The 26,710-nt window shown below is 39.1% G+C and overlaps 2 protein-coding genes across 6 annotated transcripts in view; both read left to right on the forward strand.

Moving 5' to 3' along the window:
• ptprjb.2 (protein tyrosine phosphatase receptor type Jb, tandem duplicate 2) overlaps nt 1–1,985 on the forward strand; it is a 38,547-nt gene extending 36,562 nt beyond the window's left edge. Inside the window, exons 39-40 of the mRNA XM_087176396.1 lie at nt 28–163; nt 263–1,985. Of these exons, the coding sequence (XP_087032522.1) occupies nt 28–163; nt 263–421 (295 nt within the window). The 3' untranslated portion in view covers nt 422–1,985. The remainder of the gene's footprint in view (nt 1–27; nt 164–262) is intronic.
• Nucleotides 1,986–3,886: 1,901 nt separating this feature from the next.
• The window catches only part of osbpl5 (oxysterol binding protein-like 5), a 45,467-nt gene continuing 22,643 nt past the window's right edge, over nt 3,887–26,710 (forward strand). For 2 of the 5 annotated variants that reach the window (XM_023415474.2, XM_023415476.2), the window contains exons 1-2: nt 3,887–4,084; nt 16,689–16,750. The gene's annotated coding sequence lies outside the window, so the exon portion shown is untranslated. Of the gene's footprint in view, nt 4,085–16,598; nt 16,618–16,688; nt 16,751–19,982; nt 20,003–26,710 lie in introns of those variants that run through there. The other 3 variants (XM_087176418.1, XM_087176419.1, XM_087176417.1) reach the window with 2 other exon arrangements.

A 26,710-nucleotide genomic window follows, 5' to 3' on the forward strand; every position in this document is an offset into this window, starting at 1 on the left:
CCATGTGTCTACCTCGTCTACATTCAGTGCTGGTGTTGGGCGCACAGGTACCTTCATAGCCATTGATCGTCTGATCTTCCAGATTGAAAGAGAAAATATTGTGGATGTGTATGGCATCGTCCATGATCTGCGCATGCACCGGCCCCTAATGGTGCAAACAGAGGTAGGATACAGTCACATTCACTGTGGTTTTTGTCTTACTGTACATGAAATTATCAGTATGCTGCAGCTCAACAAACTTTTGTATTTGGTGTCCCTGCAGGATCAGTATGTGTTCTTAAACCAGTGCGCCATGGACATCATCAGGTCAAGAACTGGAACCAATGTGGATCTAATCTACCAAAACACAGCTGCACTCTCTATTTACGAGAACGTAGAACCCAAAAAAGGTTTCCGCAAAAACGGGTACCACAATGCATAGGACAGAGAGAGTGGTCAGGTCTTCTGCTTCTCTCCTCACTCTTAGCAAGAAACTCAGCAGACATTTGTAAAGGGAATGCTTTAAACAGATTGTGTTGTATTTATTGTTTATACATGTCATGCTCTTGTGAGGGACCCTGTAGCTTTTTCTGGATTCAAACCTCTTTTTCTGGTATTTATTCATTAAAAATGTTGAATGTTTGACAATGGAGAAAACTGTATATGGAGATACGATAGTGGACATAATCACTGACCAAAAATATTTTGGATTATATGAAAACTTCTGTCTTGGATTCTTTCTTTTAATTGAATACTTTTGTATTGCTCAGTTGTTGTTGTTTTTTTTATTTCTGCTTGCTTACTACTGTATACTGTATGACTTACTGATGATTACATCTTTAGCTCAGGTAATATGTTGTTGCTGTATAGGTATTAATACAGACATTTTAGACAAAAGAAAATCTTGTTATTAAATGAACCTTTAGTATGGCTGCATAAAAAAACTGCTGGTATAAATACTGTGCCTTTTAAAAACCTGTGTACTATAATACCAATAGGTGGCACTCTTCTATTTTTGCTTTACTGCTTAAGCCAAAACTATAAAAGATAAAGAGGGACTGTTGTGATTTTACCTTGTTATAGCAACCTTAGAATTAAGTTTTTAAATATATTGTATTTTATTGAAGTTTGTTGGATTGGTACAACCAATAGTTTTTGCACCTCTTAAGGCAATTTGAACTGTGCAATGCCTTGTAATGAAGGAGTTTTGTTGTAGAGTCTTTTGTATTTGAATGCACTGTAGTGAATAATGCACTGGATGCATTTGTCTTTTTACACTGTCCACTTTTTAAAACTATGAGATGTTTATTTTTATCAGTATATTTCTTCATTATATTTTGGCCAGTTCTTTGTGATACTGTTTGTAACCTTTTTCTTGTCACCATGCCTCTGATTGTTCCAGTCTTACTTTGATTAGTTTTTAAGATTAAAGAGATGTGTCACATTAAACAAAAGCTCAGGAAATCCAAGAATGACAACTGAACATTTTACTGGGAGGTATGGTAATAGATCAACTATACTGCGTCAATGTCACATCCATTGTTGTGTTAATGTCCTTATTTTCTACATTGTACATTCCTCATAGAAACAACAATGTTATATCACTTCCTGCTACATATCTGGTCTGTCTAATGGACATTTCCTGAGATGTTAAAATCACCAGAGCAGCACAAGCCTTATTTTCAGCTTCTAAAGGGCAGAATTTTCCATGAGGCAGGTACGGCTTCTTTGTAAAGATAATTAATATGTGCAGTTAGGCTGTAGATATTTTTAAGCCCATGTTTTATTTTTAATGTATCGTAATGTACTTAAAACAATTGAAGGCACTTGTGTTTGAGAAACAAGAATAGCAAATAGATGCAAAGTTTCAGGATGTTTTTGAAATGCTTTATGATATGCTTGCTGGTACAATGCAAAAATATAAAAGAAGCAAGATTTTAATATTTGAATACCTTTTAATCTGTCAAACAAAATGGTATTAAAGATGTAACTACATTTTTACCCCACATATGTGTATGGCTGTAGTGTGTGGTTTGAATCTGTGTATGAGTGAGTGTTGCATCAGTCTCCTCTTTACTAGAATCAAGCATCTTCAATATAATTACAGATTTTTACTCTCACAATAATGTTATACTATCTCCAGGCTGATGTGACTCAAAATATGCTAGTTTTTGTGTTATGTAACATTTTACAAGCTAATATCATTGAAAACATAACTTGTGTGACAGCCTAACTAGAAATAGCACAGTTGTTAAATTCATTATGCAAATAGTTTTTGAATTGTTTCAGTCAAATGGAAAGTACTAAGAGGAGCAAAGCTATTGAATGTGCTGCATGGTGCACAGGAGGATTGAGCTGGCACACCTCTGCATTATTCAGAGCAACTTTGAGCTTGCAGGTAGCAAAATGCACCCTCAAAGGATGAATAAATAATAGCGTTTCTGTTTCCTACTTCATGAGGAAAAACCCTACACAGCGCTTCTGACAGACTTCAAAAAGTTCTAATTTTAAAGCTCACATCAGTTCTACACTTGAGGGATTTTGTACAATATGGTGGTGTTTTAAGGGTAATCATTTTCACACAGTAGCTACAGGGAACTACTGGCATGTGGGTAATATAATAATTCGTCAGCATGTTGGCTTCATTAAGCCTGATATTTCTCACATCTTTTACAGTACCCTCCCTCCTTTTCCCCCGTTTCTTTACGTCTCCCTGCACTCCTCCTCATCATCCTTGTTTCATGTCTCTCAGATCCACAAGTTGGATCTAAAAATAGATTTGGCATTTGAATGTCTTTTTCTAGTTTCCTATGCTGTGATTTGCAATAAAACAGCTCGCAGGGAGCTGGAGCCATTATGACAGCAGTCCAACCTGCAAATAGAAAATTAATATAGGACAAAAGATAACTGGGTGATCCAAATTTAATGATGAGCTCAAATGCTTATGTGCCAGTAAATCCACCATAATGGATTACAGATCTGACTGAGGTGGTAATAGTTTTTTTTTTGGCATTCTCTGAAAACATTTTTTAAAAAAACAGAAAAAAAAACAGTCATAAATAAGGAAGTGTGCTCTTTTAAGTGGAAGACATGTAGCCACACAGCTAGGTGGAGACCTTGCCTTGACATTAAGTTAAGACCTGACTTCCAAACTTGTCATTATGAGTGTACTGTACATGTGGCTGTTGATGTCCGGCCTGCGGTCTGATATTAGCATGTTTGTGTCATTTTACAGCTCTCACATGGCTGTTTATGTTTAGCTCATTAAAGCGATGACATTGGACATTCAATTTGAAGAAAGACAAATAAAGTCACAATGGCCCTGCAGATTAAAAAAAAAAAAAAAAAAGGGTCAAATATTAGATTGCTAACACAGAGGGAGTATGCTGAAGTAGAACCCAAACAATGAAATAGAAGTGGTAAAAAGTATATAAAACACATTCAACTCAATCAGCTACAGCAATAAATATTTGTTAATGCATGAGTAATAATAATCCAATAAAATGGTATATAATAATGACAAGAGCCATTGAGCTGCCCAATGAGTACTTTTTAGTCTACTTTTTGATACTTTGCCTATTTACCATTTTGCTGATAATACCTTAATAAAAAAAATTAATAATGTATGACTTTAACTTGTAATGGAGTATTTTCACGTTGTGTAGTCCTACTTTTAAGATAATTAAGAGAAGGGCGTTTATAGTAAATGTAGCGCTGTGGCATACAATGTGAGGGTTAAAATTTTGTATGATTATCCTGACAAACACAATTTTTGCTCCTGTAGGTCATAGCTACCTGATCTCCATGGTTGGTATCTGCTGTACAGTGTTACGCCATGCAGAAGATGTTGTGCGCTGCTGCGGCCACAGGTGTCGCCAGAGCTCCCGGTGCGGCAGGCAGCAGCCCGATGAGCCCACCGCAGCAGCAGCGGGAGGATCCAGTCCGCTCCACGCTCTCCATGTTGAAACGGAGCAACTTCTACCCCAGCCGACTGCGACCATCCGCCACAACCCGCCTGCTGCTCCCCACAGCCCCCGTGCTATGACGCTGGACTGGGAAGGAAGCTCGGAAACAACTGTATGAGCACTGCCCTGGTCGACACAGAGTGAGTTTTCACTTAACTGCTGTCTTACTATACCACGCCAACACGGCGAGAAAGATAACTTGCTATTTTCAGCGAACGTTACTTGTATTTCTCCAACTAACGTATGTTTTATGTGCTAACTTACGCTAACTAGCGGTGCTCAGATAGCACTGACTGACAGAAACAGCAGGACGTAATTTTTCTTTTTTACACAGGATCCAGACGGTAGTTTTGTGTCATCTTAACGACGCAATGTTCGTAGGAATTTGGCCAGTGGAGATAGTAACGTTATCTGTGTCTGTTTGGTTTGCAGTCTGGCTGGGTAGTGGCTAACGTTACTAGCTAGCCACATAAAGTAAACCCTCATCGACACGTTAGCGGAGCACACCGTGCCCCATGCGGCTGCAGCTTGGCTGTCACTTGTTTGCATGGCAACCATGAACCTAGCCGATGTCTGGGGTGGCTGTGACAAGCAAGGACAAGGATATCTCTTTGATTCCCTCACGTTTATTTGGTTTGCCTTCCTGCTATCACCTGCTTCAAAGTGAATTGGCAAATTGGACCAATCAAAAATAGATAACGTTAATAACGTGTGGCAGAGCAGTAATCAGAGGAATAACCATTGCTATTAATGGTGCTACAAAACAACCTCCATTACTCAAAGGAATCATAATACTCAGTTCATGGTCGTTATATCATGCGGTGCACGACGTGTTACGTGCAGAATGTAACGTTAAGACACAATGCAGTGTGGAATTGTAGATGATTTAAAGGAGAGTGGTGAGGCTGGTAGACATTTAAATGTCAAATATTATGCAGTGCAGGCCAAGACATCTTCAGCATGCTTCAACTCTAGTGTTGCGGGTTTGACCTGCAAAAGCTGTAACCTTTGTCATGTGTTCACTACTAGCACTAGCATTATGACTGTCAACAGGCTTCTCTGCAGAGACCTCACTCAATTAACATTTAGGGCAGTAGGTAATGTTGAGGTTTTTGTGAGAGATTGTAAAAGAAAAATTCATAGGAATGTAAAAGTTTATTTTTCAGCTGCAAAATGTCCTGATCAGCCCATACCTGAGTCACAACTTTTAACAAAGGCTTATTTAAAGGATCTTTATCAAAAATGTATGTTTATGATTTATAGATTGATTTATATTATTATCAAATTAAGAAAAACAAACTCAAATACTGATATTGGAGGTAGCCTCAAAAATCGAGTATGGGTTGGGCTAAAGTTGTGATATTTGATCTTGATGAGATAATGTCTAATGTGGAGATTTTACAGTGCCACTTCACCTCATCCATCTGTCTATTCCCAGTGCAGACAAAGATAGAAGAGCTCATCATCTTTAATCGTGTGGTATTATGTAGAGTTGAGCCTTGCTCGAGATGAGAATAACACAGAAGTGCACTTTAGTTAATAGTTAAAAGGCTTACTGGAATGTGTCGCTCAATACTGGAAAAAAATAATCTCAAGAGAGTGTAATCTAAGCACAAGAGGAAATGATTACCAGACTGCTAGAAGTGAAATGTGAGGTGATGTTTGGGAAATTGCACTTGTTCTCCCACTTTCTCTTTTTTTTGTCAAAGCTCTGCAAAGTCTTCATTTGGTCTATTGCTTCAGCCTTTCTGTAATCTGTCTGCACTTTCAGTCGACTCCATTTTTCAGATTAGGTTATACAAAATATCCTAATATCCAGTATTAGGATTTTCTGTCAGACTTGCATTGGACAAAAATTGATCTGATATTGAATGACCGCAAAATGTCAGACTGTAAGGGCTGTCAATAGTAGAGATCGTAACATATCAGCCATTTGACGGTCATTAATGCCGAGTCACTATTGGAAATAGGTCATGAGATCAATAACAACAGACACTATTCTTATTTGCTACTGGTTTTGATCCAGTTTGTGTTGTGTCAAGTATTTGGCTAATGCTCTTCATCAGAAGGGAGTCTTAATCATCTGTAACCTAACAAATTAACATCTCCAGTATTTGAGTTTTTCAAACTTACCTTTTAAAATGATGAGAGGTTTTCTTTTTTTCATCCATTTGTGCCTTTATTGTGAAAGAGACAGGAATGACATGCAGCAAAGGGCCACGGGTCAGATTCGAACCCATGGCCACTGCGGTTAGGAATGAGCCTATGTGGTACGTGCTCTACCAGGTGAGCCACTGAGGTGCCCCCCCCCCCCCCAATGATGAGAGGTTTTCTGTGGTGATTTACCCACATGAGTCTGGTCATGCCATGTGACAGTCCACCTTGCACTAATCAGGCGGGGATATTTAATGGTGTTGGTCCTTAAGCCTATCAACTAGAACTCTGGCTTTGCCTTGCCATGAATGACAAATGGGGAGAGAGTGGCAGTCAATGAAGAAAATAGAAAAGGGTGGTGAGAATGTGAAGAGCTGTTTGAGTCACTTTCTGTGGGTGGTTAGTGCTGTGTTTTTTTTTTTTTTTTTTTTATCACTGCTTTCTCTAGCAGGAAGACACAGCAACAGATGTCCCAATGTCCATGCTGTGCTGTGAGGAATACTCAGAAAATTACCATGTCCAACCACATACTGTAGATGTGACTCTGCAGAAGAAGCCACCAAAGGGGGTCCTGGTGGCGTACAGTTAGGGTTGAAGATGCTGACTGTGTAGCTGAGGTCATCCCTCGTCTCCCTCCCATCATTTACAGTCAAATCTCTACTATCCACTGTAAGAATGCAGGGAAAAAACTAAACAAAAATACTTAGCTTTTATTTGAAACTTTGACATTGTAGAGAGACAAGAAATGTGAATAACAGCTGTCTGTTGTTATTGTGTGTCTATGTCAGCGGCAAATTGCCCCACACCTTCAAAGTCATTCATGTAAAGTGTGCTGTATAATGCCAAAAATGCATGTGTGTGTGCTACAGATAAAAGGCATTTCTTAAAAAGCAACAAGCTAAACTGCATGGTTAGAAAACTGGAAGCTGAAATGCATTGCCTGAAGGGTACACCACACCCTGGAAGTGCCTTATGCAAAGAGTAAAATCAAGGAAGAAGATGGTGATATGCACGCTTGAGGTTCAGATGTTTTGATAGTTGGTCTGTTTTGTCCCTTGAAAAAGCACACAACTAGGGCTGGCATTCAGTGTTTGTTATTTTCACGGTATCAGTCAAACTACAATGATAACAAATACCATTACATGCTGGGTGTCAACTATGGTTGGTTGATAAAACATTCTTGATAATTAATTTTTACCAAAAAAAAACACAATAACGATGGTAAGTAATGAGTAATTTCGATAAATGTCGATAAATGTATTGATGTTCTGTGTTTGGGTCAAACTTCAGCACAATCACCCCTCTAGGCTACAGGAATTGGGTTACGTAACATATTGGAAAATGTTCAGACTTTTAAAGCTGGATAGACAGCAGAGGGATATCCATTGGAAGATATGCAGGAGACCTGTGCTGACATAGACTGGAAATGCAACAAACATTTTCTACCATTCGAAAAGGTAACATTACCATCTCACCATCCCATTATACAAAAAGCCAAAGTCTGTGCTCCTAAACTTCCAGCATAAGCACCCAAGCTCACAAACAAGCGTACTGGTTCAGTCATCATCCCATATGCTCAAAAAAAAAAAAATGGGGACACAGTGAGTGCAATTTCATATTTTATAGCGAAGACATGATACCAGTTAGAACAAAGGGAAATCCGTCTTTCAAGAGCTAATGAAAGTGGTTGACTATGGGGTGTGAAGTCCCAGGATGGAAACATTCTTCAAAAACACTGCTGCCTCAGCTTTATGCAGAAATCAGGGGAAAAGTGGAAGGGCACCTTTACACATTGTGCCACCACTACTGATATGTAGTCTAGCCTTACATGAGCCTAATAAGTACAAATGTTACACCATGATGGTTGCAGAGAGCATCAAATTATTGATTCAAATACAAATGATTATTTCGAACCATAACAAAGTATCATTTGTGTGGGATTCAGTCCTAAACTGAATACACCTCTTGAAATTCAAATAAAAAGGTTCCTTGTGGATTTTCTTGTTAACAATGTTTGTATGCAGTCTTACTCACCATAAAACATTATGTGTATCCTTGAGATCTAACAAGCATGCCTCATTAATTGTGTTAAATGTATATATTAATTTCATGTAATTGACATTGTGAGAATATTTTTGGCCATATTGTCCAGCTCTACTGTCAGTTCAAAGTGACCATCAGTGGTGGGTAACAATAGAGAGAGGCCACTACCTGAATGTTTTGTACACTGTTCCTTGCTAATGATGATTAGCACTGTAGCTTAGTTTAATCCATGCATTTGGTCAACCTGACTCTCTGAACTCTGAGTGTTTTGCACCAGTATGCCCAAGTGATGTAATGTGTTTGTTTTTAATAATTAATTTAAAATGAGTGCTAAGAGATGAGGAGGGGTATTTGGAAGAGACTAGAGAGCAAAAGGAACGGACAAGCAATGATAATTGAAGCTTTTGCCTGAAATTGCAAAATTCAAATTAGGGAGTACAAAGTGGAAAGACTGTGCTGAAGCAGTCCCAAGGAAGGCTATTATTGTCTAAAAGATAACGTCACTTCACACTATTAAAAAGAAATCTTTACCAAAACAAAAGGAAAAAAAATGGGCACACTTTACTATCAGTGTATGACGTGTGAAAATCTTTCCTAGTAGTTTTCCAAAAGATGCCTAGACCTATAATCTGTGAGTTTGAATCTGACTGCTCTTAACAATGGAACAATGGAAGTGTCCTACTCCAGGGTTTGATAAGTGGCTCAGTGCTGTTCCAGTTCCCCTGAGATATAAATGCTTTCCCCGACATCTAGTGGGGGAATCTAGGCTAATACTGCTCCATATTGAATCTGTCTCTCTGCCCCTAGAGAGCAGATGCACTTTTAGCAGCCTCTATTGTGCCAAGATTCCCTTCCCCTTCCTTGGTGTTGCAGAGTTTTTTTGTCCTAAGTTACTTTACAGCTGTAAGCTGGCCTTTATGTCTAAAAACAATTCCTTTCTCACAGACTGTCATGTTTCCCAGCAAAAACTCATCTGTTACTCTGAACACAGTACAACAGTGCTGACAGTTTTATGCCGCTGTGGAGGCGACAGTCATGGGTGGAGGTATTATGTTTTTGGGTCCATCCATCCGTCTGTCTGTCTCATTGTCATCAAAGAACTATCTCATTAACGCCTTGAGGGAACGTTCATCAAGGATAAACTGACTAAATTTTGAAGGTCAAAGGTCTCTGTGACCTCACAAAACACATTTTTGACAATAACTCAGTTCATACGCTAATAATGACGCAATTTAACACAAATGTCTAATAGGATAAGATAACGAATTTTATATCAAAACGGTCAAAGGTCAACTTCACTGTGACATCATCTCAGGAACATTAGGGAAGATAGTGACTTTATTTCCTACTACTTGACTGAAGGCTGGGATGAAGATATAACACTATAAAAGCTACATTACATCATTGTAAACTTTCTCCTGTTCTCATTACAACTGTGAGACAAATAAAAGCAGTTACTTTTAAGACCTTTGAAACCATATTTATGACTCACGCAACCTTTTACTATACAATTGGACTACTATATAACTGGGTTTTTCTCTTATGGGAATTTTCATGCAGATTGCTCATAATGTTACTTGTGTATATTATAATAGTTGAAAACATAATCTTTGTTGTTATCCATTTTATTTACAAAAAACTGCCTCACAGTGTACTTTAAGGATGACAGTGTATCACCAGTGTTGTTCTGCTGCGAGAGCCTATCTTGAGTTGCTTCTCACCTCTGCCACTTTATTTAATGCAATATTGCAAGAAATAATCTGAACATAATTTGTCAGCTATTTGACTGCATTTGAAAATGCAGACTTTCCTCCATCTTTATGATGCTTCGCTGCTTTCCTGTCACAAGTTTTGTTGCATTTGTTCTTAAAATTTAAAAAATATATACATTTGTGTACCTCACCATTCCTCATTCTTTGTCTGCCTCTTGCTTACCATATCCATCTCACACATACAAATATAGGGTTTGCGATTAACCTCCTGGTCCCTTGACGTTTGTTCCTAGCCTGCTGGGTAGCTGGTGTGTATTTATAGAGTAGGTTTAACACCATAGATCCACTGCTCTTCTTTTCACAGAAGCAGTGGCTGCCGGAGTGTTCTCACAGTAGCTAGTGCCTCTGCAATCGATATCCACCTCTCACTCATCTCTACCTTAATGTATGGAGCTGATGTAGATGCTGCCAACTTAACTGTGGACCCAGTGTTTTTACTTTGTAAAAACGTAGGTACAGAAAGTCACACAAATTAAATACTGATAATGAATGAATAATACTGTGCTGTGCTCATCTATAATGTGTGTATTTTGTTTTCAATGGACTCACATGCAGTGATCAACAATTTTGTTAATTACAGTGAAAACTACTCATGGATCAAAAAGCTTGGGACTGAATCATTCCTATACAGATGCTGTTTAAATAATGTGTGACATCTGCTCTGCTTGCGTTTTGGGATTTAAACAGTGTAACTATTGTCTCCCCTCTCTCACAGCAGCAGGTTTGTTGTGTGAGTGGAGTGTAATGCTTTCACCCTGACCATTCGGACTAGGCTTGGAGCAGGAGAGAGCCCAGTGCAGTGTTATTTATCTTTAAATTCTTAAATGAAACATTATGAATATTATAAATATAAAAATATTAATGTCATAAATATAAAAACGGTAGTCGGTAGTAATCTGCATGAACAATAAAGAAAAAGAAAAAAAAATTTATCATAATAATCATCTGCTTATAGTGATCAATTTGGCCTGGACAGAGGTGAACACTTTAAGCGATTTCCACTGCACCTACAAGTATGAGGATGTGGCACATAAGTCGTTCTTACAATCTACATTTGTTTTAAAGCCGTTTCTGAGTGGCAGGCCCTGTACAGAGACTTCGTCCAGTCCCAGAAAATGATTGGCACTGTGCACACCCCATGTCAAATGCCCATAATCTGCAGTTTCAAGGGATAAGCTGCAGCGTCTGTGTTGAGTTTGCAGCTGGGTTGTTGTAGGTTTTTGACATACTTTTCACAGTGTTTTATTATGAAAGAGTTGTTTCGGAGAGGCTTGATTACGTCATGGTTTTAACATCAGCCTGTTAAAGCCCTCTTTGGAAGGTCATCATGGTGCTCTGTGCAGACTGAGTGAGATTGGCTCTAATTTTTGGCATTTGGCCACTGATTTTTTTTTTTTTTTTTTTTTTTTTAAACATGGCATTTCATTGGCTACAGATAAGTCAGTTAATAACTATTAATGTCAGAACTTTGTTATTAGAAAATTAATACATGTGTCGTCAATCAGTGTTGTATTTATGAGACTGCGTGTAGTGTCTGTTTTCCTAATGTAGTAGTCAGGTGAGGGGAGAAAGTGACACTGTGTTAAATTACACTAAAAGGAAACTTGTGACACTTGAGTATAGCCATCTTTGCCAAGCAGCTCCAAGAAAGCAAGCATCGACTTAACCTTTAAGAAAGACCTCGGGTTTCAGAGCATGGATGGTTTCCATGACACAGGATCATCGTCTGACTACAGACTTAAAGTGATACTCCACCCAAAATCTGTCTTTTGAGTATTTAACACTCAGCCTCTGTTTATGAAAGGTGGCTGTAAAAGGGTTGTAGCTTCGACTTTTGCCAATAGTATTGACCATGGACAATTTGAATTATGTTGGTTACAATGGTTTCCAACAGTTATCATGTCTCACGCAGGAAAAAATTAACAAATACGTCCATAGAAACTTCTTAAACCACTGCTGCAGCATTCATCTTTCCCCTCTCCCTCCCTCCAGTGTTTGTGTCTCCCTGCCTCCAGCCTTTCCCCTCTGCTTCCGCTCTTTTGTACTTGGATAAACACGTCTTGGTCTGATCTTTTTACTAAATGCACGGAGATGACATTGATATTGATCTTCTCATCTGACTTTCGGCATGGGAGCAAACAAGTGTGTTTTTCTAAAATGTCAGGGAATTCCTTTAATGCTGCATTATAATGCTTTTGTTGATGGAGTGCTGCCTAGGTTTTTTGCTGGTTTTGACATTTAAGCTTCTTTTAGTGATTGACCAGTGTCGTGTTCCTGTCATGTTTATAATTTCCACACATTTCCAACACAGCTACCCTTGCCAACAAGGCTGGCAATGGTTTATCGGCTCCTCCACGAACCTTTGTGTAAACTAAGGACATGTTTTTCACCGACATGTATATTCATCTTCTAAGTGGACATTCAAATGTAAACAATTACTTTCACCGAGGTGCAGAGGAATAGTCACGTATATACATGTATTTGTATGTGGCCAACATAAAGTACATTCCTGTGCTTATGACATGTAAATTGTCAGGCCAGGGGGAAGCACAGCGGAAAAAAAGAACCTTATTTACCCCATCCAGACTGACACAGTGAAGTGGAATGGTGGTCGATTTGATTGGATCCAGATCCTTTCTCCTGTCCGGGGTTGACACTACCAGGCTTTGGTGAACAGGCATCTCTGTTTGGGTTGGAAAATTAATTTAATGATATTGATGTTAAAATGTTCAACTAACTCCCAGGAGAGATAATATGCATGAGTGGGTAGGCATGACAGAGAAAGCGAAACTTAACTTTATGTGGTACTTACTTAATGTTGTGGTAGAACCACGTCATACCTATGTCTCCTGTAGAAAAGGGGTATTAAGACACCATGTCTTCATTCTGCCTGCAGACTTCCGCTATAACTCTAATAAGGCTGCTTTGCTGTCAATGCTTCAGTAATATTAAATGAATAACTCTTGATCACAGCCTAATTTAAAAACTTGGACAGCCATAGTTCACGTATGAGTATGTATGAAGGTTAATATTTTTGTAATTATTATACAGAATCATGGACTCTACAATGAGTACAAGACTAACATAAATGGACTTTATGTTTATAGCAAAATGTTGTTTTTTATAATTGGGTTTTATCAGAGCAAAAAATGTCTCAGGCAGTAATTCAAACAGCCATGGGTATGACATTGGTGTAGAGCAGTATCTTATCTATAGTAAAGGCCAGTATGACACAGTATAGTGAAGTTCCTCAGGCTGCACAGGGCAAACACATCCAATTAGACACTACACACTTTCGTTGTATACTTGTTGTTACAACACTTTTTCTTTCCTCACAGCAATTTTCAACTTGAACCTCAGAAACACCTTTTCATAATTTGTTTTTATCTGTTCTGTGCCATCATGATTATCAAGAGCAATGTGATGAGTCCCCGACAAAGTGTTTGGACGTAGGGGCCATTTGTTGTTGTTCCCATTTTGCCACATCCCATAGAAGAGTTGGTACCGGTTTTAGCCAACCTTGAGTTAAACCTAATTTCCCAGACAACAGGAGTGCAGGTTAGGAGGGCATGTGATGAACAATAATTAGTCTCTAAGGCATTTGAGTGCATTTAATGTTAAGTGCCCTAGACCCACTGCTATTCCATTAAGTCTAATCTGCAGTCATTATGATCAGTGAGTGCTCACTTTGTGTCCTCGTGTCTCTGGCTTCTGATTTTTCTGCATCCATGCAGGGAGAAATGATTAAGTTTATGGTCTGTTTGTTTGTGTGGCCTGGCTCAACTGGACAAACAATCTCTGTATTCCTAAGGACATTTGTAAATATCAGCCTCAATTGACCACTTGGATTAGAGCCTCTAATCCAGTAGCAGATGAAAGACTTTGCCTAATAATCAGTCAATTGAAAAGACCTCAGATACCGACCTCATATCTGGCTGTTGACAACTGCCTACCTTCACTGCGTAGCCATGTGTAACCTGCCTGAACCTTGCTTAAAATTACATTAAGATAAGTGGACATGTATGCATGGAGAGGGAAGTGGAGGTGGCTGCTGATGAGATGCTTGACTTTTGAAGGCTTTATGAAATGAAAAGAAATTGAGGCATTTGAGTATCATCTTTTTTGTTAAATAGTCAAATACTAGTTAAATACTCATACACGCAGACAACGTGTGTGTGTGTCTGTTAACCAGTACAAACCCAAGGTTATCAGATGACAGTTTTATATACGTAAAATTTGAATCAAAATATTTTATATGTTATGAAGCATTATGGCTGACTGAGGAGGTGGAGAATCTAAAGGTACAATCTGAATAGTGATGTGCAGAGTTTCAAACGCTGTAGATGCACAAATGTGACAATGCAAGAACTTGGTGTATAAAAGCCAAGTTTCCAGTATATCAATATTATCTTATGCTAGTTAAGATATCAGCTTATTATTAGTCGGTCAGTTTTCATCAGTTTCTCACCACTACTGTAGTCTCAGTTGAAGCACCTACATCTTGCCTCAAGTTATTACTCACATCCTTCCTATTGTTTTCCTTAATTGAGCCAGAGACACAGCTATAAATCAGTGGGCAGGATCTGGCCTGGACCACTCCTATGAGTCAGTTTTGGCTCTCTGCTGGGAAAGTTGGCGAACTCACAGTGCTCTGATGTAAATGTTACTTACTTGTATGCTTGGAGAGAAGCATGCAGAGTGCTGGTTATACAATATGCATGTGGCAGTGTTTCACGCATCCATAACCATATAGTTTTCAATTTGCGGGGCTGTTGTTGCTAATCGTGTCCTTGCTGAGTTTTCTTTGGCCCACTTTCTTGAAACTACAAGTAGAATTTAAAAGTAAAAGACTTTGGCAGCAAGTGATAGTTTTGAACATTAGATTTCTTGAGCCAATGCTGTGCACTTTTCTCCTGATCTTTGGTCGTGCGCTGAATGAAATATCTCAATGTAACAATGTCATTTCTACGTGGCATGTAGTATTTCTGCTTCAGAGCAGATACTTAACGTCTGGTCTGAGTGAGGAAATGTAGGACAGCGTGTGTATGAGAAAGTGGTGTAGTTCTGGAGCCCTTCCATCCAAACCATGCCACATTCTGGGTCACAGTGTCTTCCTTCACTTTTTCTCTCTTTGCACTTCACACTTTGTAGATTTTTTTCATTCTTATGCATTGGCTTTCATATGTCATACAAATCTGTTTTGTGTATAAAGACAAATAAAAATCAGGGCTGTTTTGTTATTATGAGAAAGCCATGCCCTCAGCGACTGTCATAAATTAGCCTTTCCTTCTCCGTGTCTTTCTGTTTTCCTGTAGTTGCTGTCTGTGTTTGGCTCACATCTCCTCTGCACTACCTCCCCCCTTTGTCTTTGTCCCTCAAGCTCTGTCAGCTCGGGGATTCTCTCTCAGTTCACTTCTTATTTAGGTTAGACATGCTCAAGTGTTATGGCTTCCTCCTTTGCTCGGCAATAGGATTTAGGCACAGAATCCAGCCCAATGCCCAACCCATTTTACACTTCTTGGCTTGCCATCAGATCATTAACTGAGCTGTTATCTGCAGAGATCCATGCCAAGTCCTTTTCTTTTTTTTTTTTCATTTTGAACTGCTGACATTTTGTTTAATTTTATGCAGGTTTTATATAGTCACTGAAAACTCGGGTAAAGTAAGGCTAGTCGAGTGGGAATTTGTGATTTCTTTTTTAGTTGGCAAAGTTCTGCTGCCTGTGAAGTGGTAATAATCCAACAAAAATATCCGTGCTCTGTGGTCCCAGTGAAGTTATAGCTGAAATTTCATACAGACAAATCTCTACTATGCAAATGATTAAGTGCAATACAGATTTTTTAAAATGTATTTATGATTACAGTATTGCATTTGTTCACGCAACTCTGCATCTGTTAGGACTCATATTAATGTGTTTATTTTATATTAGGGGTGTGTGTGTTTGTGCGCATGCTTTTTTATGAACTGGTCTATGTGTTGTTTTGTTTTGGTTTTTGGATTTGTGGCTTATCACACATCCCAGCTGTTCGAGCATGCATTGTTCTTTTCCCTGGCAGGATTAAGAGGCATTTCAAGGGAAAACAAAAGACCAGAATGGGGTGTTGAAATCAGAATTTTTTTAGCGGTAAAAAATACAATATATGTTGAGTACAACCAATTAGAATGAGAGACCAAATTTAAATTAGAATTGAGAAGTGTGTTCATTTAAAATGGACTCTCATGCAGTCATATACTTTCAGTCTTCCTCGATTAACATTTAACCAAGGTTTGTATTTGTCTAGTAAGAATTACTAATAGTCCTCCATAAATGTGATGGTGTGTGTTATTGTCTCTTTGTTTAAGTATGATTAGCTGATTAGCTAACTGCTGGTGTGTTTCTGTTAACTTAGTAAACACGCACTGTATAGAATCTTGTTTCTCTCCATGACATATCATATAATTATGCTTTTATACTGTTAGTTTCACTTACCTTTTTTATTGGATTGGATCCTTGATCAACGGCTCACGTAGTCCTTTTGCCCCAAACTTACATGAACTCGGGACTAGTTGTAACTGACAGTCGTGTGTGTGCAGGTGGCGAACAGACTGTGCACTTAGCCCAGAGTGATGTCAGTGGCTCTTTTAGGACTGGGACTGTGTGGGGCCCCACCCTCCTTAGCACAGTGGTGTGACCAGGAGGAGCATGGGAAGGCGAGAGACCGGGGGTGAGGCAGTAAGTCTGTTTGTACTGTGTGAGTAAAAGTGAAACCTTTCAGTAACTTTTGTGTCTCTGCAGGTGAGACGGGCTGCTCCCACAAAGGCTTCTGGATGCAGTGTTCCCCGTGGCTCAGGTGAAAGGTAAGCTGAGCTCTCACCTGCTAGCCTGCTCTTTAATGTCTTAATAATGCATACGCTCAATTAGATTGGCTAGCTGTTTGTTTTAGCTTCAGTTACTCAAATGGTTTGTGCCGTTGACATGCAACACTTCAATCTTAAGGTTTAATTTGTGAACCTGTTTTCTCTTAACCGTCTGTCTACTTCCAAAATTCAACACAAATACAGGAACATTTTTTACCCAATGTTGCCAGGAGGGATAACTCACTTTTTGAGCAGTAGAAAGAATTAGGACATGTTTCTTAAGGTGTGAAACAGATGTACTTTCTTTTTATGCCACATTTCAATACATTTTAAGATATGTTTCGACAGCTATTTCATCACAATGTCAGTTAGTGCAATAACGCTAACATTTAAGCTGTTTTTGAGACTTCTGCATGTCCATGTGAGCAGTTGTGTGTCAGTGTTGCAAAGTTGGAGCACAGTGCAGCATTGAAAGAAAAGAAACTGTTTGACAGAACTCAGCAGCTTACAGGGTGTGTCAGATTAATTTGGGTTAGAATGGAGTAAATGTTTGGGGTTGCTTCAGGACAGTTGGCTACAGAATGATACTTCAGAGAGATACACAAAGCTCTAAAGCAGGCAGTGTGCCTGGAGTACATGTTGAGCTTCCATACAGTGGCAGAAAAAGTGTAATGACTAGTTGCTGTTTCTTTTTTCAGCCTACCATCCTTATTACTGCGTATTTTGGTCTCTCCTGGAAGGATAAGTGTACCAGTGTCTTTATATATGTCGGTAATACTAGAGGCAGTCAGCTGTTCAGCACATCTGTCCATTGGGCATAAGGATGGAAGCCAGGTGTTCTTATTACACTAATAAGAGGACACTTAGTCAGATGATTTTATCCTTCTTATTATCTTTTCGTGTGGAGGAATCACATTGATAGTGGTGAAACAGTCTTCTTAATATCTCTGCTTTTGGTATCCTGACATTGTGTTGTGCTTGATTGAGTTAGAAATTTTGCTTTGGTATTCCTTACAGCTCTAAGATGGTAGCAGGCTGTACTGTGGTAGTTGTGGGGGAAACAAAGCATCACTTGTCCGCTTATATCAGTTAGGAAGTGTTTGGATTCAGCCTTGCCCAAGCTGTTTATCTTGGCATGTGTGTGCAGCATGAAGACATAGAGGTTTAACAGCAAATTACACATTAACCAGGCAAAATGTCTGAACCTGCACACAGTAGCTCTTACCCAGGTTACTCTCATTTCATTATTGTCCACTTAAAAGCCACACACAGTCATCTGATTTACTACAATAGTAAGATAATGGTCATAAATACTTGACAGTTTATTTACCCAGTCGACTGATTGAATGACTTTTTACATAGTTCCCTTATCTGTGTTCCACTTATAAGGCTTAGTATTGTGCACACACTGTTGTGTCCACTCACTGGGAATGGAATTTAAAAAGTTCATGTACTTTGAGTCAACAGATGGAGGATGTCTTATTCTTCTATGTGTCCAGTCTAGCACATCAGCAGTGAATCACTCTGGCTTGACTTTGTTTGTGTCACTCACCCCATACTAACAGTTTGGATTCTGTACTGTGATCACAGTTAGGTTAACACAAGTGGAAAGTACAGAGGGCCAAAAATAGTCCTAATCTCTATCTAATATCTGTACCAACTCAGCTGAAATAGGCACTGTGAGGTACATGCTGAGATACCAAAACTTCTCTTTTTCTTCTACACAGAGTTCTTCATGTTAAACTTGTAATGATAAAATAACATCAGAGACATGACAACCTGTTCTCTGAATCAGTTGGGTTTTCGTTTGCTGAAAAGAAAAATAAGAAGATAAATAGAAATGTGGAAATTGTGGTTAATAGCAGAACTGCTCTCCTTTCCACATTTAGTTTTTCTAAGAATGTATTGCTTATCATTTGATGAATAAATTACTTGATGTAGGGCAGAACAATGTGGTCTATGGGTCATACCCTTAATTAGCATAGGCTCATATTTTGTCACACAATGTTATCCTAGAGCCAGTTTATGAAAGACTAGTCATTCATTCAGGGCCTGAGTAAGTCCAAATTGGTTGTGGAATAAATTAAGGGGAATGTTAGTAATGCTAAATATCATCTCTAATGAGTATTGTAGAACTCCATTCACAGAAAATAGATTACCCAGCAGTCCCTTTTGATCAGCAAAGCAAAGTATAATTTAATGAGATCAACACTGAGGGAGGCATTGTGTTCCTGATGGTTGCAGAGTGGCTTCATCCATCTTTGTGTGTGATCTGAGACTTTGAGAGTATATTAGTGACATGTGGAAAAAACTATCTTGACTGCCTGTTCTTTCTGACACAGCATAATGATGGTAAACATAATACACCACTATGGTCTTTATGGATCTTTATTTTATTAAGGGGCAGCAGTAGAAGTCTAAGTGGTGGAGATCTTAAACCATGGCAAATAAAACTGAAACTGTCTGCAAGGCTAGATACCACCCGGGGACAGGAAACATATTTTTTATGTCAATTGGTTTCACTGACCCTTAAAGGTAAAGCAAAGTGGCATCTTTAGGAGACTTATCACTATTTATTAAGATCCATCGTTTCTATCACCCAGTGAGTTGTGTGTATGATTAGCACTCTGATTAGTCCATGTCTCTGTCAATGAAATGCCTGGGAGCTGCTGCCAGCTTCTATAAAAGTATCCATCAGGGGTTGATGATGGGACAGAGAGAGGGCAGGCGGCAGACAGGGAAAGTGAGAGGATGGACAGACTGTGGGAAGTGTTGTTCTGTTGACGTTCTGTTAAACCTGTTGCTCTAACCCTTTGAACTTTTGACATCTACAGAAAAAGTCTAACCTCATTATATTACGTTCATTTGTCTCCTTTGCTGGCTTGTGACATGACTATCAAGTGTCTGTTTATGCAAAGGGCAGAACTTTCACTCTTAGCATATTGACCATGACAATTACTTCCCATGAAATGTTTTACAAATCATGAGCAAGTCTCTCTGTGGCAGTATCCATTCATCTTGGGTGTGAGAGCACCCAGCAGTCCAATACAGAGTGGTTAGCCAACTTTTTTTTGTTTTTGAAGAGTTTCTTTTTTCCCAGATAAGAGAGGCTGGCAGGTCACAGAGGTGGTGTGAAGCTGATTTGTTCCCTCTCTCACCGTTCCTCACTGGGAAGGACCCCCATGCTGAGATCTCAGGTGGGAGGAGGGGAGCAGCTCATGGACCTCACCAGTTTTCTGAGGGTGATTTGAGGTAATGCAGTCACAAGTGTGGATTAGTGTGCGTAATTTGTCTGCTGGTGTGCTGCGTTGACGTAGTGCTGGGGACTCTGATGTGTGAAAGTTGGATTCTAAAACGCATTGCAGCTTTTTTGTTGGAAGATAAAACCTGTAAGGCACTAAATGTGGAGATTATCAAAAGGATAATGTTTAATACTGCAAAAGTACAAATACAAATATTCTTCCCATAATCACAAACATTTGCGTTGCATCTGTTTTTTTTTGTTTTTTTTGTAAGACTGACTGGTCACTTTACGGTTTTGTTCAAAGGGAGGTGTATTTAAAGTATTTCACCTGTAGCAGTTACAGGGACTTGTTAGACTTGTAAGACTTGACGGTGGGTTTAATTTTGTGTTCTCTAAAATTCTATAGCTTCAGTATACTTAATAATAATAATAGTTCTTGCAGGTATTGCACCACAATTTAGCTGGGAAAGCTGTTTTGTATTTATAGCCACACCAATTGGCTTATTCAATTGTAGTCATATACAGTATTCAATTGTCAGGACTCATGACAAACAGGCACATTTGCTCAGAATTGCCAGTAAAATTTGAATTCAGAAAATATATAAGCCATAATTTGATCATCTTTGGAAGCTGGTCGTTGATTAAATGTGATATTATTCTAAGGAGTCTGTAATGGGCTCCTACCCTCTGCCTCCCACTGGACTGCTTTTTGCTTTAGCATCATTAATTAAAATCATTTATCCAACACCTTGTCATCTATTATCCCATACTTAATGACCCTTCTTCTGTCTATTCAGGCAGCTTCTCTCTGCTGGCAGACATCTTCCTCCCAGCCCCTCACACCTCCTGTCTCTCAAGCAGACAGACAGAGGAGCCCCTGCCCTCACCACACTCACTCCCCTGAGAACACACTTCGTCCAGCCAGTAGCCTGTGTTGGCCTAATCAAACACAAGCTCATTTTCTCTTCCTTTTGTCTATATCTATTACTCTGCAACCTCCACAGCTCATTATTTCCTTTTCTGCCACAGAGGTTTTCAGCTATATAAAAAGGCCCTGTCATGATGTAGCAGAGCCTTTAAACCGCTGCAGCAACTTGAAGTGGAGCAGAGAATCCAATTTGCATAGCCCTTATATATAATTTAAAGTGCAATGTGATAAGTAAAATTAGCTGATATATTGGTTTTTCAAGCCTTGACTTTTTCGGCTTTGAGAGTGGAAATGCAGCACTGACATTTAGAACGGAATGTAAGGTAGATCTGGCAGTGGGAGAGCTTTAGCAGGAAAATTGTTGATGCTGTCAAACTCTTAGATATTTTCATAAATAAATTGCTCTTTTTGTATAGGAGCACCACCATGTGTTGCCAAGACATATATTCTACTTTCACCTTCATGTAACCATTGAACATTTTCTCATTGCACCTCTTTTTCAGCAACACCCTGCTAGGTTCTCAAACATCTACACAATGAAAACAGAGTAAATTGCGGTTGACCTCTGCCTCTTCCTTGTCGCAATTACGGTTTAGGTGCCTTGCTGAACAGCACTTTGTTTGAAAATTAATTGGGCAGAGAGGAAGTTACCCCTCTACTTCTTCCGATCAGATTTTCCAGGTGGGCAGGAGATTCAGATGATGAGCTTTGATGTTACCAGCCCACATTTCTTAGTTAGTCATGCTTCTTTGAGCTATCATCTTCAATGTCCCTTCTCTAGTATTATCTTCACAGTCCATTTCTTTTCTGTTCTATCTCACTGGTGATAGGAAGAGAATTTAAGATGGCTGAGCCAGTCCTACAGACTGTTTGCAAACTTGACTAAGTGAAAATTTATCTATTATTGATATGGCATATACCAATATTTACAAACATATGCCCCAGAATAAACATTAAAATATGTAAAAGTTAATTAATTCAGACTTGATGTTCATTGTGATGAATTTCATAACTCAAGCAAGTTCTAAACATTTGCTAATAGATTTTTATACTGTATGAAATTTATGGGAATTCACTGGGCTTCTGAAATTGTAAGAACAAATATATTCTCATCATCTCTATCATCTTTTAAATAGGATAAGACAGTGGGTGTCGTGTGGCGTAGTGGTGTAAGCAGGCGCCCCATGTGTAGAGGCTACAGTCCTCGCTGCAGTTGGCCCCGGTTTGAGTCCTGCATCAGACGGCCTTTGCTGCATGTCGTTCCCCCTCTCTCTGACTCCCCATTTCCTGTCTCTCTTTACTATCCTGTCCAATAAAGGCACAAAGGCCCAAAAAAAAAATATTAAAAAAAAAAAAGGATTAGACAAAATGTAAGTAAACAAATACATTTATGCATGTTATTGGGATAAATGTTTATAAACAGGCCTTCAAAATTTCTCCAATACTTATTCTTAAGAGTAAAACATTTATTTAAAAAAAAAAGAAGTATTAATTGTCAGAGAAGCGGTAGAATAACGCAGTTGTAGCTGCATCACTACCATGTTTGTTGGCTTATTGCTGGAATTGGATCGCTGGAAGTCTGGGTTAGTGTGCGTTTGCATCAAAGTAAATGAATGTACTGTACGTAGGAATCAGTGTGCAGATGCATATTTTCGAACATCAGGTGCTATCAGATCTGTTTCTGTATCAGGTTCATTTTACTGACAGTGAGAATATCCTTAATGGTGTTGAAGTGGTACCACGCAAGTGTGCTTGATGTTCCAAGAGAAAGGAACACCATGAAAACGAAAGCAAGTGAAGATGTGTCAGTGCAAGTGAAAGTCACGGCTGCAGACTCTCATAGTACAGCATTTAGCTAGTGTCTCTCTGTGTGTACACGTGTGCAGGCGTCCTTGTCTGCGTTTTGATGTAAACAAAGGGGCCATGCTTGGCACCACTGCTGGACCCTTTTCCATCAGCTCAGCCTGACTAGGCCTGCCTAAGGCTGGTTCTCACACATAGCCACCCCTGGCCTGGATCCAACCGTATAGACAGCCAGCTGGCTGGGTCTGCTAGGTCAAACATGGCTCCAGTGTGTGGCTAGGGACATGCTCTCTAATTCAGATTTATTCTATGAAAGCGAAGGTGAATAAATGTGAAACAAATCATTCATGAGATTTATAATGAATGTCTGAAGTCTTCAAATAAATAAGACTGTTTTCTGGATAGTGTTGCTGCGGTTGTATGGTTTATTGTTCAAGAAATGATATTGCAATGTAAAGGAGGCCCCTGTATAATAATGCGTCAGAGGAAATAGGCCGCCTTAATGGGTGGTCATTTTTAGAATTATTATACTGTTGTCTTAAAAAAGGTGGACGATATGAACAAGCACAGTTTTTACAAGCAAAGTTTTGAAGCATCATAGAGGTTTTAGTTTTATTTAAAGGGTGACATTGCTGCTACATCAAAACAGTTAGGAATATGCCCCTGAACATGGGTGTTCGTGGGCTGACTGAGCTTGACTTTTCACTAGGGGTGTGTCTGTTGCTTTCTGATGATTAGATATGTATCCAGTTACATTTTGCAAAGAACAATACATAAATGATACAGATAAATTTGTACTCTAAATACTAGTACTCTAAATTGTGCAGTGAGGTTGGTGGCACCTCCTGCGTATTTTGTTTTGCACACTTCAGTTTACTTGAGATTTTAGCCTGTGTGCATGGTGAAGTCAGACATTTTGTTCATTGTGATAATTTGTATTATGAAGTGTAGGGTTCAAGTAGGAATGTGACTGGAGAAAGTACAAACACACACACACGTGCACGCTCGAGGCAGAGCAGCACAAAGAGAGATACTTGAAGAGATCCTTTTTTGATAAGAATTAGCTTTGGATCTGAGCTTGTGTTTTGATGTAGTTGTATCTCTGGTTCTGTTTTCGGATGCATATTGGATAATCTTTGCACCCCTACTTTTCGCCCTCAGCCTGAACCTGAATCTGAGCTCCTTTCCCACCCCCTTGTAGGGTTTCCAAAATATCATTTACAGCCTATGTTTACCTTGCTCTTCCCTTCTCCCTGACCGAAGCCTGTGTTCTCAGAAACTGGCTGTATGTACAGAGGGAGGTTGTTTCTCCTGCCAGTCTAACCTGAAGCTCAAGGAATAGCGAAGGCATTCTGCCTAAGTGACAAATCCTTTGCCCAGGGGCATTCTATTAAAATTCAAAGAGGACGAGTTAAACTAGATCAAGGCAAAGAAGGGGGGGGTGATAAATAATAAATTTTCTTCTAATTATCCTTTTCTTATCTTATCCTTTTCTTATTTTAAGGAAAATGATGGCTGTAATAAGTACAACAGACTACGTAACCGAGAGCTTATTAAAAATCTGCATCCTAAAATAAAGTGGTTCATTTTAGAAAATCTTAGTTTCCCTTTTTCCTCATTTTTGTTAGCTCCGTTTCAAATGTTAACAGTCTCAGCCATTTGTATGATAAACTCAACACATTTTAAAAATTGAACAGCTTTAACACCTCATTCTCTCTTTCTTTCCCTCTTATAACCCACTCCCCATTTCCCCTCTTATTTCTCTCAACTCATCTCTCCCCTGTATGCGTATGTCACTCACTGACTCGAGTCTTAATGATTGGCTGAGTAGCGTCACGTGACCAGTGCCTTTTAAAAGCTGCGCCGGTTAAACTAGAAATGCTCCATCAAAATTTAATAAACCTCAATAATTTATAGGTCAGTCTGATCAGTTCACATCCAGATGCCGTCCTATCTGAACCCATACTGCGGTCTGCCCATTGGTGACCACGGCCTTAGCCCCTCTTCTTCCGCTCATGCTCAGGTCGTAGCTGCCAAGAACTCAGATAAGCCCTGAAAACTTTCTACAAGCTGAAAATACTTCACCGAATGTAGCCAATGCATATATGCACATAGAATAGCAACATGCCGACATTACTGCAGTGTTATGGAGGGGAACTCTGGGTAGAACTGGGTGGATGTTGGGTTTACAAAGGTGTAGTTAACATTTACCATGGTTATGGTAAAGTCTCCATAGAACAGAGGGGGTTTCCTATTTTAAGTAAGATCAAATGGGAAGTCTGGCTAGAAGGCATTTTCTCCATTTGCGTTCCTTAAAATATACCTGCACCCCCCCCGCAAGACTCAGAATAGAACAACTAAACCACACATCCTCCCACAGAGTGTCACAAAATTAGACCATGTGTCTCCTTTTTTTAAACAGTAAGAGCAGACCTAGTTCTGCCTTCTGCATGTCTTCTCAGACACAGTAGTTACAGTTTTTGATTTGTTTGTTTTTATATAAAATGAAAGTGGATGGTAGTCAGGATATTTGTAACATAATGTTGGTGGAGCTGTGACCGTTGTTTAGAATATTTCTATTGCTTAAGCTCGGTCAAGGCAGATGTATGCATTTGCTAGGACAGAATGTCATAAAAGTTTTATATACTAGAGTCGGATGAATGAACATATGTGTCACAGGGTAACTTTGTTTATGACTTGACCTGAATTCTTAATGCTTTTAACCATACTATGAATAATGCTTAAACACCATGCATGGTACTGAAACCCCAGGGTCAACTTCAATTTTCCCAGTAATATTGTTGTTTAAGTGAAGTGTTTTTCCATCAATAATTAAAATCTTCATTTTTGTCAGGTTAAGATAATGATGTGTTTGCAAAGACCGCAATTACCATCTACCCCTTCTTTGATTGTGGTTTAAGCAAAATTTTATTGGATATGCCATTGTATGAAAAATTATACGATTGTTCTTCTGAAGAAATAATGAAGGAAACTGAACAGGTTGACTTTGTGAGGAAAGAAACATTGTGTCTGAACAAACTGCAGCAGCTGAGGAAGAGGCAGAGGTTGAAATGCACTGCACATGAGCGAACGAAAGAATAAACGTCTGCACATCTTGCTTGTGTGTGCGCTTCCGATTGTTTGATTTTTTGAATAAGCAGTGTGTCTGTTACAGTATGACGATGCGGCGTTCATTACTGATGCACATACAGTACTTGGTGACAGCCGATTGGTGTATATCTAGGTCATATGGCCATCCATTAGTCCTGTTGTCACTGGAGATGGGGGGTTAACAGGGTTGGGGGCGCTGAAGGGAGGAAAGATGGAGAGATGGAAGGAGGGAGGGAGTGTCAGGACTTAATCTGTGCCATCATATTAGGAACAGCTGGCTGTCAGTATTAGAAGGCTCTCACTCTCACAAACAAGCTGAATGCATACTGAAAGACGCACGTGTACACACACATACACACAGTCGAATTTTATGGTCAAGGCCACATTTATACTCGGCTGTCACTTACTGTATTTGTCAGGTGTGTATTCATGTAGCAGCAGCATTGCTGCTCTTGTGCCCAGTTGTCACTAATTAAAATGACAATTTAAAATTTAAATGATTAAAAAAGAATTTAATTTAAAATTTGAGAAAAAAAAACTAAAAGACTAAACGTGTGTTGTTGTGTGTACTTCATTTAATTAGACACCTTAGATGCCTTCACAGTATTTTTTTTTTTTTCCATAGTCAAGGAATTGGGAACTAGTGCTGTTTATTACAGGTAACCACAAGTAGCTGTCCACATGTAATATATACAATGATATCTACGTTGTAGATGGTAGTTAAAGAGAACTATATCAGATCACCTTTATCTAGCAATGATATGATATGGTCTTTATTGTGTTCATTTTTGGCAGAGCCAGTCGTATAAATGTGAATGGAGGGTGTTTACAGGCAGTGTTGCCATCTTGGCGCCTTTGTTGCCAGATTTACCAA

Source organism: Seriola lalandi, unplaced genomic scaffold (genome assembly GCF_002814215.2).
Source record: "Seriola lalandi dorsalis isolate HSWRI2012SDOR001 ecotype SW California unplaced genomic scaffold, Sedor1 jcf7180002054553, whole genome shotgun sequence".
NCBI classification, from domain to species: Eukaryota; Metazoa; Chordata; class Actinopteri; order Carangiformes; family Carangidae; genus Seriola; species Seriola lalandi.